Source organism: Amblyraja radiata, chromosome 34 (assembly GCF_010909765.2).
Source record: "Amblyraja radiata isolate CabotCenter1 chromosome 34, sAmbRad1.1.pri, whole genome shotgun sequence".
In the NCBI taxonomy this organism is placed as follows: Eukaryota; Metazoa; Chordata; class Chondrichthyes; order Rajiformes; family Rajidae; genus Amblyraja; species Amblyraja radiata.
Window position 1 is genome coordinate 16,215,312 of NC_045989.1, and position 15,913 is coordinate 16,231,224.

The 15,913-nt window shown below is 41.5% G+C and overlaps 1 protein-coding gene across 2 annotated transcripts in view; it reads right to left on the bottom strand.

Annotated features, from left to right (window-relative positions):
• The window catches only part of rfx7 (regulatory factor X7), a 46,571-nt gene extending 31,207 nt beyond the window's left edge, over positions 1-15,364 (bottom strand). For both annotated transcript variants that reach the window (XM_033050595.1, XM_033050594.1), the window contains exon 1: positions 14,738-15,364. In XM_033050595.1, the coding sequence (XP_032906486.1) occupies positions 14,738-14,880 (143 nt within the window). In that variant the 5' untranslated portion in view covers positions 14,881-15,364. The remainder of the gene's footprint in view (positions 1-14,737) is intronic.
• Between the last annotated feature and the right edge of the window lie 549 nt (positions 15,365-15,913).

The window sequence follows — 15,913 nt, forward strand, 5'->3', positions numbered from 1 at the left end:
GAAAAACCGTAGCAAGGTAGGATATCAGCCATGGCATAGCATGCGTGAAGGACCACATGGTCCTTCTTGGCACAATTTATTATGTTCATATGTAGTGCTAACCTTGGGAAATGATTAAATTGTCAGCAGATTTGATGATGATATAAAAATTGATTCATAATTAGCGCAACTTCAATTGTGCTTACTAAAAATCCAATACGGATGCTGTCATCAAATGCTGCCGACAAGGATGGCGCTGTTGTAGTCTGGTGAACTGACCTCAGTCCTGCAATGGTCAGAATGGTCACCAGTGTAGTCATCAAGACTGGGGGGGGGGGGGGGGGGGGGGGGGAATAAAAGTTGAGGGAGTGAGCCAGAGTTGGGTGATTCAGTGTCTCCCACAAAACATAGATGGAGCTTGGGTCCTGATACCTCCATCATGCGGGATGGAAGCGTGGAGGGGTTGTAAATTCATGACCCCGAACTGGTTGGGACCATGGAATTGGAAACTATTCTACTTGCAGAGGATATCCAAAGATGCAAGCGATGTGCAGAGACCCAGATTACCAGGTTGGTAACAAGTTTGGAGGGGGCGATGGTGCCGAACACTGAGCTGTAATCTATGAACAACAGCCTGATATGTATTTTTATTGTTAATTTTATGATTCGGTCAACCTGAATTCCAATATCCTGACACCACAAAATTCTCCTGGTCAATGCCATTTTTGTTTTACAGATATGTAGGTGATCATGGAGTGTCAAAGTAAGATAATGAATCATCCAAAGTATTATAAAATGTTCCTGATATAACGTGCCATTCTTCAGTGATGAGTGGTGGTTAATACTCAAAGCTGATATTCCTTCTCTAATAGCCCTGTCCCACTGTACGAGTTCATTTAAGTGTTCTCCCGAGTTTGCCGATTCGAACTCGGAAATTTACGGTAATGGCCGCTCGCAGGTGCTCGATGCTCTCATGGACATTTTTCAACATATTGAAAAATCTTCACGAGTCTACCGCGTTTCCCGAGTACCTGCCGTTAGCGTTACGAGCCGCTAAGAGACATCCCTGAGCTCCGACGTACCTGCTACGTTCATTCTACATGCTTCCACGAGTTTGATTTTTTTTAAACTTGGGAGAGCTCTTGAATTAACTCGTACAGTGGGACAGGGCTTTAAATCTTTCATGAACTGCACCAAACCATATTCAGCATCACTTTTTGATCTGTACTGCACCTCCTGCAAACCAAATTTAGATTTGCTGATATCTGGTGCCCGAGTCAACAGAATGAAGAAGGTTCAGTGTGATGGGTGTGAAATCTATTGTGTTATGCAAATGAAACTCAATAAACTTCACACCTATTGCATTGCACCCTTTTGTTCTGGCCATATCTCTTTATAACATCTTGCTCTCAGTTACACATCATAGTTATAAATCTTGTGAAACTATTTTCCTCTTTATCCAAGTGATTCATACGATGGAAAAACAGTTTCATGTACAGTTTTGTCAGCTCCACTTTGGAGCCACGTTGGAATAAAAAAGAATAATTAAAGAATGATGCTTATTGCTGCTTAATGTTTCCACCCCCTTCCATTTATTGACTAGTGGTGACATTATAGGTACTTGATGGTATCTACCAAATAATCGACCGCTGAGGAATTATATACCCACCCCATACAAAAAAGTGAAAAAGCAAACACCGGAAATCTGAAAGAAAAACTATCTTTAACACAGATGTTGCCTGACCTGCCAAGTGTTTTGATGTTCTATTTTATCCCAGAATAAAAGGCTTACTGGCGGTCCCAGTTCCTAATAAAAGCTACTGAGGCAGTTAATTTTTATTATTATAGCCTTGTGCATGGATTCGAATCAAGCATGTATATGTTTTCTAACCAGGAGTGTGATCCTGTAAATGTAGCAAGATATGAAGAAGTTGGCAGACAGGGTCCTGCCAACACTGCTCTCCCATAATGGAAGGTGGTTTTCATGCATGTGTTATACACAATGGAATATTAATCCAAGCATTGAATTTGGCCTAGACTTGTATGGTAATGCGCTCCAGTTAAACAATGTGAAAGATTGATGGCCTACTCCTGCATCTATTGTGGAAGATACAGCAGGCGATGAAGAAAGCGAATGGCATATTGGCCTTTATAAGAAGAGGAGTTGAGTATAGGAGCAAAGAGGTCCTTCTGCAGTAGTATAGGGCCCTAGTGAGACCACACCTGGAGTATTGTGTGCAGTTTTGGTCCCCTAATTTGAGGAAGGACATTCTTGCTATTGAGGGAGTGCAGCATAGTTTTACACGGTTAATTCCCGGGCTGGCTGGACTGTCATATGCTGAGAGAATGGAGCAGCTGGACTTGTATACTCTGGAGTTTAGAAGGAATGAGAGGGGATCTTATTGAAACATATAAGATTATTAAAGGTTCGGACACGCTAGAGGCAGGAAACATGTTCCCGATGTTGGGGGAGTCCAGAACCAGGGGCCACAGTTTAAGAATAAGGGGTAAGCCATTTAGAACGGAGACAAGGAAACACTTTTTCTCACAGTTGTGAGTCTGTGGAATTCTTTACCTCAGAGGGCGGTGGAGGCCTATTCTCTGGATACTTTCAAGAGAGAGCTAGATAGGGCTCTTAAAGAAAGCGGAGTCAGGGGATATGCGGAGAAGGCAGGAACGGGGTACTGATTGGGGATGATCAGCCATGATCACATTAAATGGCGGTGCTGGCTCGAAGCACCAATTATCCTCCTGCACCAATACTCCTGCACCTATTGTCTATAACAATTTCTCTAACTTTCCTTGTTGGGTAATATGATAAACAACTGCCAATTATAAAAAATATATAAAATCATAATTTAGTTTGACATTACATGAGAATAATTACAGTCTCAAGGGTTTGTGGAGCTGACAGGCTTATTCCTGCTTCCGTTTCGTTCTACAACAAATTTAACACGATCAAATATTATTGCAATCATACTCTATTTCAAATTTTTGTGAAACTTAATCCTACACTTCTTCATCTCTTAACTTTCCCCTGGCTTTGTGATTGTTTAAAATCTATTAAAATATTGGAGCCTCGGACCCAATGGAATCTCCGGGAGTCTCAAAGTTAAACAAATGCCTTTTCAAACGATGCAGACCGACACTTTCTAAAGGTCAGATGTCATCACAATTGACCTTTCCGTTCCATTGCAGGATTCATCAACACCAGCAGTGGAACAGTAACTCACTGAAGAAACGATCCAGATGCTCTTCACATCTGGTTCACAGGGAATATTAGTGTTCGAATAGTGAATGCTTTCATTCAAAGCAGTCACAACCCTGTGGAAAAAAGCATGTGCTTATTTATTATATTATGAAATTAATTGTTAGAGTTTAATGTGCTTTCATTAGATGTAAAACACTAGAAAAATGTTTAATCCATTTTATTAAAGTTTCATTTCATTTCAAGTCCCTACTCTTTCCCTCCCCGCCATCCTCTAGTGGAATGGTATCTCATCTGTATGGCGCAAAGGGTCAGCTTGTTCAAATTTCCTCATTTGGAAAAAGTATGAGCAAGCTGGGGATGCAAGCAGAGTCTGGGCAAAGGTGTATGTCCAGAATGTCCGGTCATTCAACTCTTTCTCTCCAGAGGTTATTGCCGATTGTGGGGTGCTCCCAGAATTTTCTGCTGAATATTTTAAACTCGGTCTTTAGTCAGTTTTACCGTTTATCCCTTGAAGGTGCCGAATCATATTCTAGAGTCCTTTAAATCTTCCATTTCTAATGAATAGAATAACTACATGGGTCCCTCAGTAACAGCATTATTAATCCCCCCCCAGGTGCGAAGTGTACATTAAAAAGGACTTGAATGCATTTTCTAGCATAATTAAAGAAGCTCCAATGCCACAGATCATATGCTGGGTGCATGGATTTATAGATAATACTCGTATTAAACTTGCGAAACTAGAAAAATGGTAATAAACAAACTACTGGAGGAACAGTGGTGGTCTTGGTGATTCACTGTTAAAGAATTCTTGGATTTTTAACCAAGTGTTGTTGATAAAGAATGAATGTCCTCCTAATTTTTACACAGTAACTGACTGTTTAGAACATTAGTTTATTTCACATGTATCTGTTGATGGCAGCAATAGGTAACTGAACTACAGTGCGGAAAACATTTTGACCAATTCCATTCAGGAGGGATTATCCCTCTCTTGCACACTGGTGCACCATGTGAGCTGGGGATGGTGTCAGAAACTGCGGCCGTAAGCGAAGATTAGGCGGTACAAGGTGTGGGCAGCTCCGTCCGCTACAAGAAAAATCCGTTATAAAGGGATCCGATAAAATAAGGGTTTACTGTACTTAGAAAATACAATAATTATTAAGAAAGGCTTAAAATAAAACAAAATAAAAGGATTTGGATGATGAGTCTTGGATCTGAAAAGTTAACCTGTGTCTTTTTCTATTGATGTTACTTGCCCCATTAAGCATTTTTAGCATTTTCTGTTTGTTTTTTCAGATTTCCGGCAGCTGCAGTATTTTTTAAATTTTAAAATAAAACGGCCTAATTTTAAAGACCATAAACATAACAGAAATCTAGCAAGCTTTCAAAATGATGAAATGGTCAAAAGGCCAGGCAACATCTCTGGAGATAATTTTGGAATTTATCAGTCTTGTTGAAGGGTCACTAATTCAAGTGCACTTGCTTTTCTACACAAATAATGCCTTGCCTAGAAACCTTCATTATTTTCTGCCTTCAAAATCAGATTTTAACATCCGTAGTATCAAACATAAAAGCATTTTTCTTTGTTTCAAAATTAAGTGTTTCTGGTGGAAAAGGTGGAAGACTGTTCTCCTGTTGTTCATAACTACACAAATCAGTAAATAATGTAATTAATTCAGGATCAAACCACAGACAAATGGAAAGGAATTTGGGTCCTTTTTAAAAGATACGCAAACTGGAATTATTTTACAGAAGTGGATATTTTGTCATTTAAAAGAAGTGTTATTTCAAAAGAAACTGAAATACTCAATGGAAACTCGAGAAATAATTTATAACATGCAATGGCACGATATTACTTCCCCAACCATGCAAATACAAATTTTGATGGAAGGCAATATCAACTAATAGATAGACAATTCCCCAATGAATACCATTAAAGCAATTTTGCACACTTTTGTTTTTAAATCCATAATGAAGACACTGGTCCCTGAACCAAGACCATGAACATAGAGTGCAAGTAAATAACCCTATCTTGAAATACAAGGACATCAAAAAGTTCCAATTGCATGTGAACATCACCTGACACTAAGCCCCAAAACGGTAGTAAAAACAGAAATAACATACGAACAGCATCTATGGAAAAAGCAGAGTTAACATCCCAGCTCCAAGACCTTCATCCAATCTGTTGATGCAGTATATAAATTTTGCTCTCTGTATTTCTTAATTAGGCATTCAGGTGACCACCACTTCCGAAGAAGGGTCACGAGCCGAAACGTCACCTATTCATTCTCTCCAGAGATGCTGCCTGTCCCACTGAGTTACTCCAGTCTTTTGTGTCCATCTTCGGTTTAAACCAGCATCTGCAGTTCCTTCCTACACATTCCTGTGATCATCATCTGCCTGATTTTAAGCACCCAAAAGGATAACATAGAAGAATACAGCACAAGAACAAACCCTTAGGCTCACAATGTCTGTGCCGAACATGATGTCAACTCTTATCTGCCTGCACATAATTCACGTAATACCCTGCATATCCATGTGCTTATCCAACAGCCTCTTCAATACCATTATCTACCTCCACCAGGCTTGAGGCACTCTGTATTAAAATAAAATTGCCCCACATCTTTTTTTAAACTTTTCTCCTCTCCCCTTAAAGCTTTGCCCTCTATTATTTGATATTTCAATCCTGGGGAAAACGGTTCTGACTGTCTAGTCTCACTATGCCTTTCATAATTTAATACATTTCTTTCAGGTTTCCCCCCCGCCAGAGAAAAGAATCAAAGTCTGTCCAACCTTTTCATTTTGCTAATCCCCACTCTTCCAAGCATCTTTTTGGTAAACCTTCTCTGCATCTTTCCAAAGCCTCCACATCCTTCCTGTAATGGTGTAACCAGAACTACATGCAAAACTTCAAAGGCGACCTAAACAAAGTCCTATAAAACTGCAATATGACCTCCTGACTCTTAAAACTCAATGCCCTGATCATTGAAGTCAAGCATTATTTACCACTCTACAGTGTTCTCCATAATGTTCGGGCCAAAGACCCATAATTTATGCATTTGCCTCTGTACTCCACAATTTGAGATTTGTAATATTTTAAAAAATCACATGTGGTTAAAGTACACCTTGTCAGATTTTAATAAAGGCAATTTTTATACATTTTGGGTTCCCCATGTAGAAATTACAGCAGCGTTTATACATAGTCCCCCCATTTCAGGGCACCATAACGTTTGGGACACAGCAATGTCATGTAAATGAAAGTAGTCATGTTTAGTATTTTGTTGCATATCCTTTGCATGCAATGACTGCTTGAAGTCTGCGTTTCATGGACATCACCAGTTGCTGTGGGTCGTCTCTGGTGATGCTCTGCCAGGCCTGTATTGCAGCCATCTTTAGCTAATGCTTGTTTTGGAAGTTGGTCCCCTTCAGTTTTCTCTTCAGCATACAAAAGGCATGATCAATTGGGTTCAGATCGGGTGATTGACTTGGCCACTCATGAATTGACCATGTTTTAGCTTTGAAAAACCCCTTTGTTGCTTTAGCAGCATGTTTGGGATCATTGTCTTGCTGTAGAATGAACCACCGGCCAATGAGTTTTGAGGCATTTGTTTGAACTTGAGCAGATAGGATGTGTCTATACACTTCAGAATTCATTATGCTACTACCTTCAGCAGTTGTATCATCAATGAAGATAAGTGAGCCAGTACCTTCAGCAGCCATACATGCCCAGGACATAACAACACCCCCACCACCGTGTTTCACGTGGTATGCTTTGGATCTTGGGCAGTTCCTTCTCTCCTCCATACTTTGCGCTTGCCATTACTCTGATATGCTAATCTTTGTCTCATCTGTCCGCAAGACCTTTTTCCAGATCTGTGGTTGCTCTTTTAAGTACTTCTTGGCAAACTGTAACCTGGCCATTCTATTTTTGCAGCTAACCAGTGGTTTGCATCTTGCAGTGTAGCCTCTGTATTTCTGTTCATGAAGTCTTCTGCGGACAGTGGTCATTGACAAATCCACACCTGACTCCTGAAGAGTGTTTCTGATCGGTCGGACAGGTGTTTGAGGATTTTTCTTTGGTATAGAGAGAATTCTTCTGTCATCAGCTGTGGAGGTCTTCCTTGGCCTGCCAATGCCTTTGTGATTAGTAAGGTCACCAGTGCTCTCTTTCTTCTTAATGATGTTCCAAGCAGTTGATTTTGGTAAGCCTAAGGTTTGGCTGATGTCTCTAACAGTTTTATTATTGTTTCTCAGTCTCATAATGGCTTCTTTGACTTTCATTGGCACAACTTTGGTCCTCATGTTGATAAACAGCAATAAAAGGTGATGGAAAGACTGGAGGAAAGACGAAGTGCTGAGAGCTCTCTTATACCTGCATTAAGGAGGCAATTAAACAATTAAAGCAATTACAAACAATTGTGAAGCCATGTGTCCCAAACATTATGGTTGCCTTGTAGGGGGGGGGGACTATGTACAATACAGCTGTAATTTCTACATGGTGAAACCAAAATGTATAAAAATGGCCTTTATTCAAATCTCACAATGTGCACTTTAACCACATGTGATTTTTTCTATTACATATCTCAAATTGTGGGGTACAGATGCAAATAAATAAATGATGGGTCTTTGTCCCAAACATTATGGAGGGCACTGTATCTACTTGTATTGCCACTGTCAGGGAGTTATGCACTTCATTCCCCAAGATCCCTCTACACATTAACACTGTTAAAGCTTTAACAATAATTGTATACATTCCCCATACATTTGACCTCCCAAAGTGCAACACCTCACACTTGTTCAGATTAAACTACATCAGCCATTTCTCCGCACATTTCTATAACTGATCTAGATTCTGCTATATATTTAGGCAGCCTTCCTCACAGTGCGCCGCAATCTTGGTGTCATCCGTAAAATTGCTAACTAACCCATCTACGCTTATTTCAAAGTCATTTATATATATCATAAACAACAGGTCCCAGCACCCATCTCTGTGGAACTCCACTGGTCACACAGCTCCAGCCTGAATATTGTCCTACCACCAGTAAGCCAGTAGTGACCAAGTTACTGTTAATCCCATTCATCCTAATCTTCTGGATCAATTTACAAAGGGGAATTTTATCAAATGCCCTACAAAAATCCATGTAGGCAATATCCACCACCCTAACTGCATCGCTCACATTAGTCACTTCCTCAAACAACTTGAACAAGTTCATAAGATACAAGCTGCTGCCTCTAATTAACTTATTCTCTTCCAAATGGGATCCTCCATAAAACTTGCTTCTCCATTAAATAAAATCATAGCTGATCTACTATGTCAGTGCCACTTTCCTGCATGCACCATATTCCTTCATACTCTTACTTTCTAAAAATGTACTGATCTCTCTAGAATGTACTCCGCATCTGAGCAACTGGAGCCCTTTCAGGTGGGAATTCCAAAGATTCACTATCACCTGGGGAAATAAATTGCTTCTCAGCTGTCAAAAATGGCCAAACCCTTAGTTTGAGACTATGGCATTTGGTTCTAGATACCCCAGCAAAGGAAACAGATTACACATATTTGCCTTGCCTTCACTTAAACACAAGCAGGTATAGGGCCAGTCTGCTTTTCCTCCCCTTAACCACCCAACCCACCTTCTGCTGAAACAAGCCAGGGAACCAGTTCAGACCATACACCATTTTTTTCCAAAGGTATTTCATTAAAATAAATCTTTAACGAAAAGTATTTAGAGATTGAAGGATTAAGAAATAGAAAAATAATTTTGTTTTGGAGCGATGGTAACTAAAAACAAGGATCAGATCTTTTCAAACAACCAGGAAACAGTCACCTTCCCAGGCTGGTTGCCCTGACTCCAATCCCTATGAAGTGCTTCGAAAGGCTGGTCCTCTCCCATATTAAATCCAGCATCCCTGCCTCACTGGACTCCCATCAATTTGCATACAGGGCAAATAGATCGACAGAGGATGCCATCTCTCTGGCCCTTCACACTGTCCTGACTCACCTGGACAGACAGGGCACGTATGTGAGGATGCTCTTCATTGAATATAGCTCTGCATTCAATACGGTCATCCCCACCAAGCTCACCACCAAACTCCACCAGCTAGGCCTCAGCTCACCGATATGCGCTTGGATCCTGAACTTTCTCACGGAGTGACCGCAGGCAGTGAGACTGGGCCTGCACCTGTCCTCCACCATCACCCTGAGCACCGGCACACCACAGGGTTGTGTACTAAGCCCCATGCTCTACTCCCTCTTCACTCACGACTGTGTCCCTGCATTCGACACCAACACCATCGTGAAGTTTGCAGACGACACAACAGTGATTGGGCTGATCACCAACGGTGATGAATCAAACTACAGAGCGGAGGTGCAGAACCTGGCGGACTGGTGCGCCAATAACAACTTGGCACTAAATACCTCCAAGGCCAAGGAGCTGATTATTGACATCAGGAGGTCCCATTCTGGAGAATACGCCCCAATCTCCATTTACGGGGAAAGTGTGGAGAGAGTGTCCAGCTTTAAGTTTCTGAGCACTCACATTTCAGAAGACCTCACATGGTCCACAAACACCGCCGCGCTGGTCAAGAAGGCACAGCAACGACTGTTCTTCCTGAGGACATTAAAAAAGACTGGTCTGCCCCAACAGCTGCTGACAACGTTCTACCGCTGCACCACAGAGAGCATACTAACGTATGGCATCTCAGTGTGGTATCTCAGCTGCACGGAGGCGGAGAGGAGAGCTCTTCAGCACGTCGTCAACAGAGCGCAGCGGATCATCGGGACAGAGCTACCAGTCTTGGAGGGCATCTACCACACGCGGTGCCTCAGGAAGGCCCTCAGCATCCATAAGGACTCATCACACCCCTGCCACGGTCTGTTTCAACTACGGTCTGTTGCAGACGTTACAAGGCCTTCTACGCCCGAACCTCCAGACTCAGGAACAGTTTTATCCCAAGAGCTATAGCGGCTCTGAACCGGCCCTAATGAGTGCCCCCCCACCCACCCCCTTTGGACAGTCTCCCTCAGATGGTCACGTCAATCAATTCAGCTTGCTTATTTATGTATTGTATTTATTTACCTTTCTTGTACATCAGTGGAGCTGCACACTAAATCTCGTTGCACTGACGTGCAATGACAATAAAAGATATTATTATTATTATTATTAAACACTGTATCCCAGCAGATACAAATATGTTTTATTTGAAACTTAAAAAGACCATAAAACCTGAATTAAGATTTAAAAGTTTGTGTTGCAGAGACTGCAACAGAGAAAATGTATGTAATGTGCTTGTGACATTCTGAAAATGTCCAATGTCAGTGTGTTTTAAGGTGTACAAAACAGAATTACTGGGGGAAAACAGGTCAGGCCACAGGTTGAAATAGGAGCTGCTTGCGCATTAAATCAAAACAAAGATTACTGTAACCAGACTACCAATGAAATTGACAACCATAAATGCACCAAATAAAGGAACACGACATGGCTCTTAGGGAACTTTTGCTAGCCACAAAAATGCAAAAAATAGCAGCAAATCTACTTACTTTCATTGTACCTATAATTAAACCCATCTTTTAAGAAACAAGATATGAAAGCTTTATTTTGACCTCAGAAACAAAAGGACCTGTGCATTATGAAGTAAGGACGTGGGATTGTAAACTAATACATATTTATTGGGTGAACCATCCCCCTGCATCCAATAGGGACAATACCAATTCTCAAAGTTTTTATAAAATTACCTTAAAGTGGGCTTTCTATCTTGTGGCCTCTTCAGTCTCACCATAGGTCACTAACTACTAATATCTCAACCTGCCCCCCCCCCCCCCCCCCCCCCCAAAATTACAAAATCATAAATATGAAGTAAATTACCTGTAATAACTACATGTTTAAGATTTGGCAGTTTATACCACAAACGTACTTATTGAATATTCATAGCCAAGACATTAGATCACAATCACACAATAATACTTTATTAGCCAAGTATGTTTTGCAAAATACGAGGAATTTCATATGCCAAGTCACTTACAAATGGTCCTTATGAGTAATTGACAATGCAACATTAAGCGTAGGAAAACAAAGAGCCATAAAAAAACACAACATATTTGCATCCAGCAACTTTTCTACATGCCATTAATATAAAAAGGGGAAAGAATTATGACTTCAGAAAATACATAAGCTGGTTTTAGATTACTATCCAATAAAGTCAAAAAGCACACAGAATCCTATACACTATCCTGATTAAAAATCTTCAATGCACAAACTTTAATACTGTTAACAGAAACTATCTTTGTAAATCTGTCATTGTCATTAGACCCTACACCTTTGGAGGTACTGAAATATCAATAATACGATTGCGTCATAATCAATGTATTTTATAGGGAGTTCGATTTGAAATCAGGGCAAGTACAACACTTCACCAAAACGGAAACCAAACTATATCTCGTTTCAATTATCCCCCAAGACCTTTACCTCTTGCGAGACCAAACATAGCACGAATTGCCAATGACAATGCTAAACTAGCTCAACCAGCAATCTGTTAAATTTCCTTTACATTTTGTACTCTGCATATTTGGCAACCACTTTGCCATGACAAACAAACAAGCCTGCAGGTGCACACCCACCATCAATGGACTTTTATAAGCTCCAGAATCTTCCAATTCCCACACATGGTTCCACAACATCACTGCAGCACTGGGGGAAAAAAATGTCTGGAGTTTGAACAATGGGCAAGAACCATGGGTATTTCAGACAGAAGATTATAAATATTCCATTTATCTGACCCACACAATCAAATGAACTTCTTACCACATTTTGAACTTTAATATACGATTACATCAACTAATGAGCATCTCACTGCCCCCCCCCCCCCCCCCCCCCCCCCGTTCTTAAAATGTTTCTTTCCTTATTTAAATCTGCTTCATGCATTTTGCTAACTATTTTCTTTAAAATCCCTTATTATTGTACTATTGATAATGTAAAATGAAATTATCTAGACCTAAATTATGCAAACATCTGAATATTATGCACTAAAACAAATCATCCTTCAATCGGCTCATGGGACAAAGCCCCAATGTCTGCCATCTCGTCAAAAACTTTGATTCTGGAATTATTAAGACTCTTTTTCCAAACTAGTACATTAACTAAACAAGATATCTAAACTCCATTAACATATATACAACGATCCAGACCAAGCCATTGTTTTAGAATTATCTGTGTTCGGTGGTTACGCCCATAGCTTTATGCATCAAATAGCATTTGCCATCTTTATGTCAGCAGGCCTACTTTTTTCAGATCCTTTTTTGCATTTACATGTAATGATAATTATCTGCAAATTCAAGACATTCTAACACAGTCCCATTGTCCAAATCAACCAAAAAAGCTGGTTGAATGCCAATTCTTGCTAACGATGAGATGCCCAAATTCCTTGTACACCACTTCATGCTACCATCTATTCCTCCAGCCAAATGCCTTCCATCCCATACATTTAATTACATATTTTACACAATGTTAATTTTCACATTCATTAAAATAATACTCCAGACTAATTTGACAGCAGAAAAATCTAAACTTTGTGACCCAAGACATTTTCTCATGACACAGATGGATGCTATTCAGCCCATCAATTCTACACTGGATCTCAATGCATTCCCATCAGCCCCATCACCCACATTTCCTAAAGCTGCTGTGAGGAAAATAACAAGCTGCATTTCAGAGAGGAGTACACAAGTAGTGCCAGGGCATAATGATTTATGCCAGCTTTTAAAAAAATGGATTGATGAACAATGATTTTATTCAAATTCAATATGAAAGTTTAAATCCTGTACTTACTAAAACAGCTCACTTTGAAAGAACAAGGTAGGCCAGGAATAACACAAAAACTTAGTAATGCTCTACTATCATCAGCCACTAGGTGCATTTTCAAGCAAGATGAGCTGACTAGACCAAGAACCATCCATTTCACGTCTTGCAAAACTGCTGCACCTGGCAGCTTAGTCTAAAATTGGAAAAAACTTATATCAAGTTCAAATGAACAGCTTTTGCAATCAAATCCATACAAAGCCAGATTGCAGCCTGACTTCCTTCAAAAGCAAACTCCAGTACACACCAAAAATAAAATGTTAAAACATTAATCATAGAGCAGGTTTTCATGGAACTTGGATTCAAGCTCATTGGATATTGATCATAGACATAAGGACTTTGAAAATGAGTGGTGTTGATGATGAAATGTATAAATGTATCACATTCAGACTTGTATTATACTAAATAACTAATAAGAGTGGAATTTCTTACATCATTTAAAACTGTTGGATGACAGAAATATGGAAAAACAAATTCTAGTGGGTTGTACACTTTTCAATTATTATTAATCCATACCTTCTCTCCAAAGATGCTGCCTGTCCTGCTGAGTTACTCCAGCATTTTGTGTCCATCTTCCATTTAAACCAGCATAAACCATCTGCAGTTCTTTCCTACACATATTATTAACGGGCTTCTTATTGACATAGCAAGGTACACCATGGGCATAACCAGCTAAAATTTATGCCGAGTTTCACAGTGATATTAAAACAGGTGCTCAGAATAAATTTCAACAAAAGGAAGAAAGATGGATGGATTCAGAAGGGAATTACACGGCTTTGAGCCTGAATATTCATCATCAACAATTGAAAATTGGCAGATGAACACAAGGCAAAAACTGAAATAATACAGATTTTTTTGGATTTCAAGAGATTGGTGCAGGAGGAAGATAGGATCTGTACACAACGTTGGATTTTTTTTGATTTGGTTAAAAGGAGCACTGATGGACCATAAGCCAAAGTAGGGTGGCAATATTTTCTGAAAACCATATGACTTCGAAGTGCATCAAGAGATTTGGTCTAAACATTTTCATATATTTGGACCCCTGAAAATTATGTTAAAATCCCTAAAAATATCAGATAGTAGTCATTCATTTTTAACAATAACATCAAACATTTGAAGAACAAAACTAATGGACATATTTTGCCTGTAAATAACTCATTTGTTGTAATTAGAAGTGCAGACCTGTTAATATTTTCCAGATGAATCCCGTTTTTCTATACAAGGGCATCATCGTTACAAGAAGTTAATAAGTTTGACCGTATTAATTTCTACTCCAATGAATGCTCTCGGGCGCATTTTCGTTTATACGCCCTTTGACACTGTATCGGGGGGGGGGGGGGGGGGGGGCAAAGGAAAACCATATCGTTTTACGAAAAATGCGAGGAAAAAAAATCATGTTTCACATAAATTCGAGGATGGCAATGGTCTTTAACTAAAGCACATAAAGAATCTATCCATTCCTTCAACGGACCTCATAAACGCGTATCAACCCAAACAAACAAAAACACCAGTAAAATCGATGTCCCACCACACGGAAAATAAAATATTGTTTGCCTATGAAAGAAGTACTTACATTTAATATCATAAAACATTAGTAGCGTTAGCACCTCTTATCACCGGCAAACAATATTTTATGATATCCGGCTGAGGGGCAGGCAGGGACTTGTTTGTGAAGAAGGCCATGGTTGTGCACACTCACCAGATTGAGTTCTTCAGCTTCTGCTGCAGTGCATTCGCCTCCGACTCTGCCAGCCCCGGCACCAGGCTTGGCAGAGCCGCGCTGCCGTCCGGCCTGCGGGGCTGCTGCTGCTCCGACTCTCGCTCGGGCTGCTCCTCTGCCATGATGGAGATGGTGCGGCGGGCGGACGGAGGGAGGGAGGGAGGATGAGAAGGAGGGGGGAGGGTCTCGGCCAAGTCGAGCAAACGAGGGGGGGAGGGGGGGGGACACGCACGGCGACTAGGCCGCAACCTCTCAGCGTTGGCCCCGTTGGAGCGATCAGCGCCTCCCCCCTGCCCTCCCCCCCTGTCGCCAGACACACACACTCCCGATTCCGCTCGGCCCCGATTCAGCGAAGCAACACGGCCCCGGCCTCGGCCTGTCCCCGGCTCTGGTGCATCGTGGTCCCGCTCCGAGCCGGAAGATGCTTCGGTCGCTCACGGACACCGAGATCCGACCGCTTTGATTATTGGAATAAAATCGGAGGGGGTTTGGGGGCGCTGTTGTTTGCGGAGTGTTACAGCCCGGAGCTGCAGTCGGGGGCCATGCACTCGGGCTGTGAGCGGAGCCCACATCAGATCAGGCGCAGACAGCAGAGCAGAGCGGTGCGGGGCGCCCAACAAACAGCCAGCAGGGCGCAGGCGCACACCGCCGTCAGGGGGGGCTGGGGACGGGTTGGAGGGAGGGATGGTTATGTTCAGGCAGGGAAGGGTGGTTGTATGCAGAAGTGGTAGCACGGGTCGTTTGAGAGAGGGATGAGGGTTGGTTAAAGGAAGGATTTGCTGCAATGACAGAAGGAGTGGTGTTTATAGGATGGGGGAGGAAGAGTTGGAGGGAGCGTTGGTTGGGGGAAGGGAGGGAGTGGAGTTGGGCTGGGGCAACGGGAGCAGGTCGCTCCCAGAGAGTCCTCGATGTAGCCCAGCTGTCACGTGCAGCAGTAAAGGTGCACAAAAAAGCTGGAGAAACTCAGCGGGTGCAGTAGCATCTATGGAGCGAAGGAAATAGGCAACGTTTCGGGCCGAACCCCATCTTCAGACTGACAGCCACATGTGCAGCAGTGAGCTGTGTTATCACACTAAAACCACAATGTGCTTCAAGACTCAAGTCGCAGTGGTATAGCACAGAAATGGCCCATTCTGCTCTCAATGTCCTGCCAAC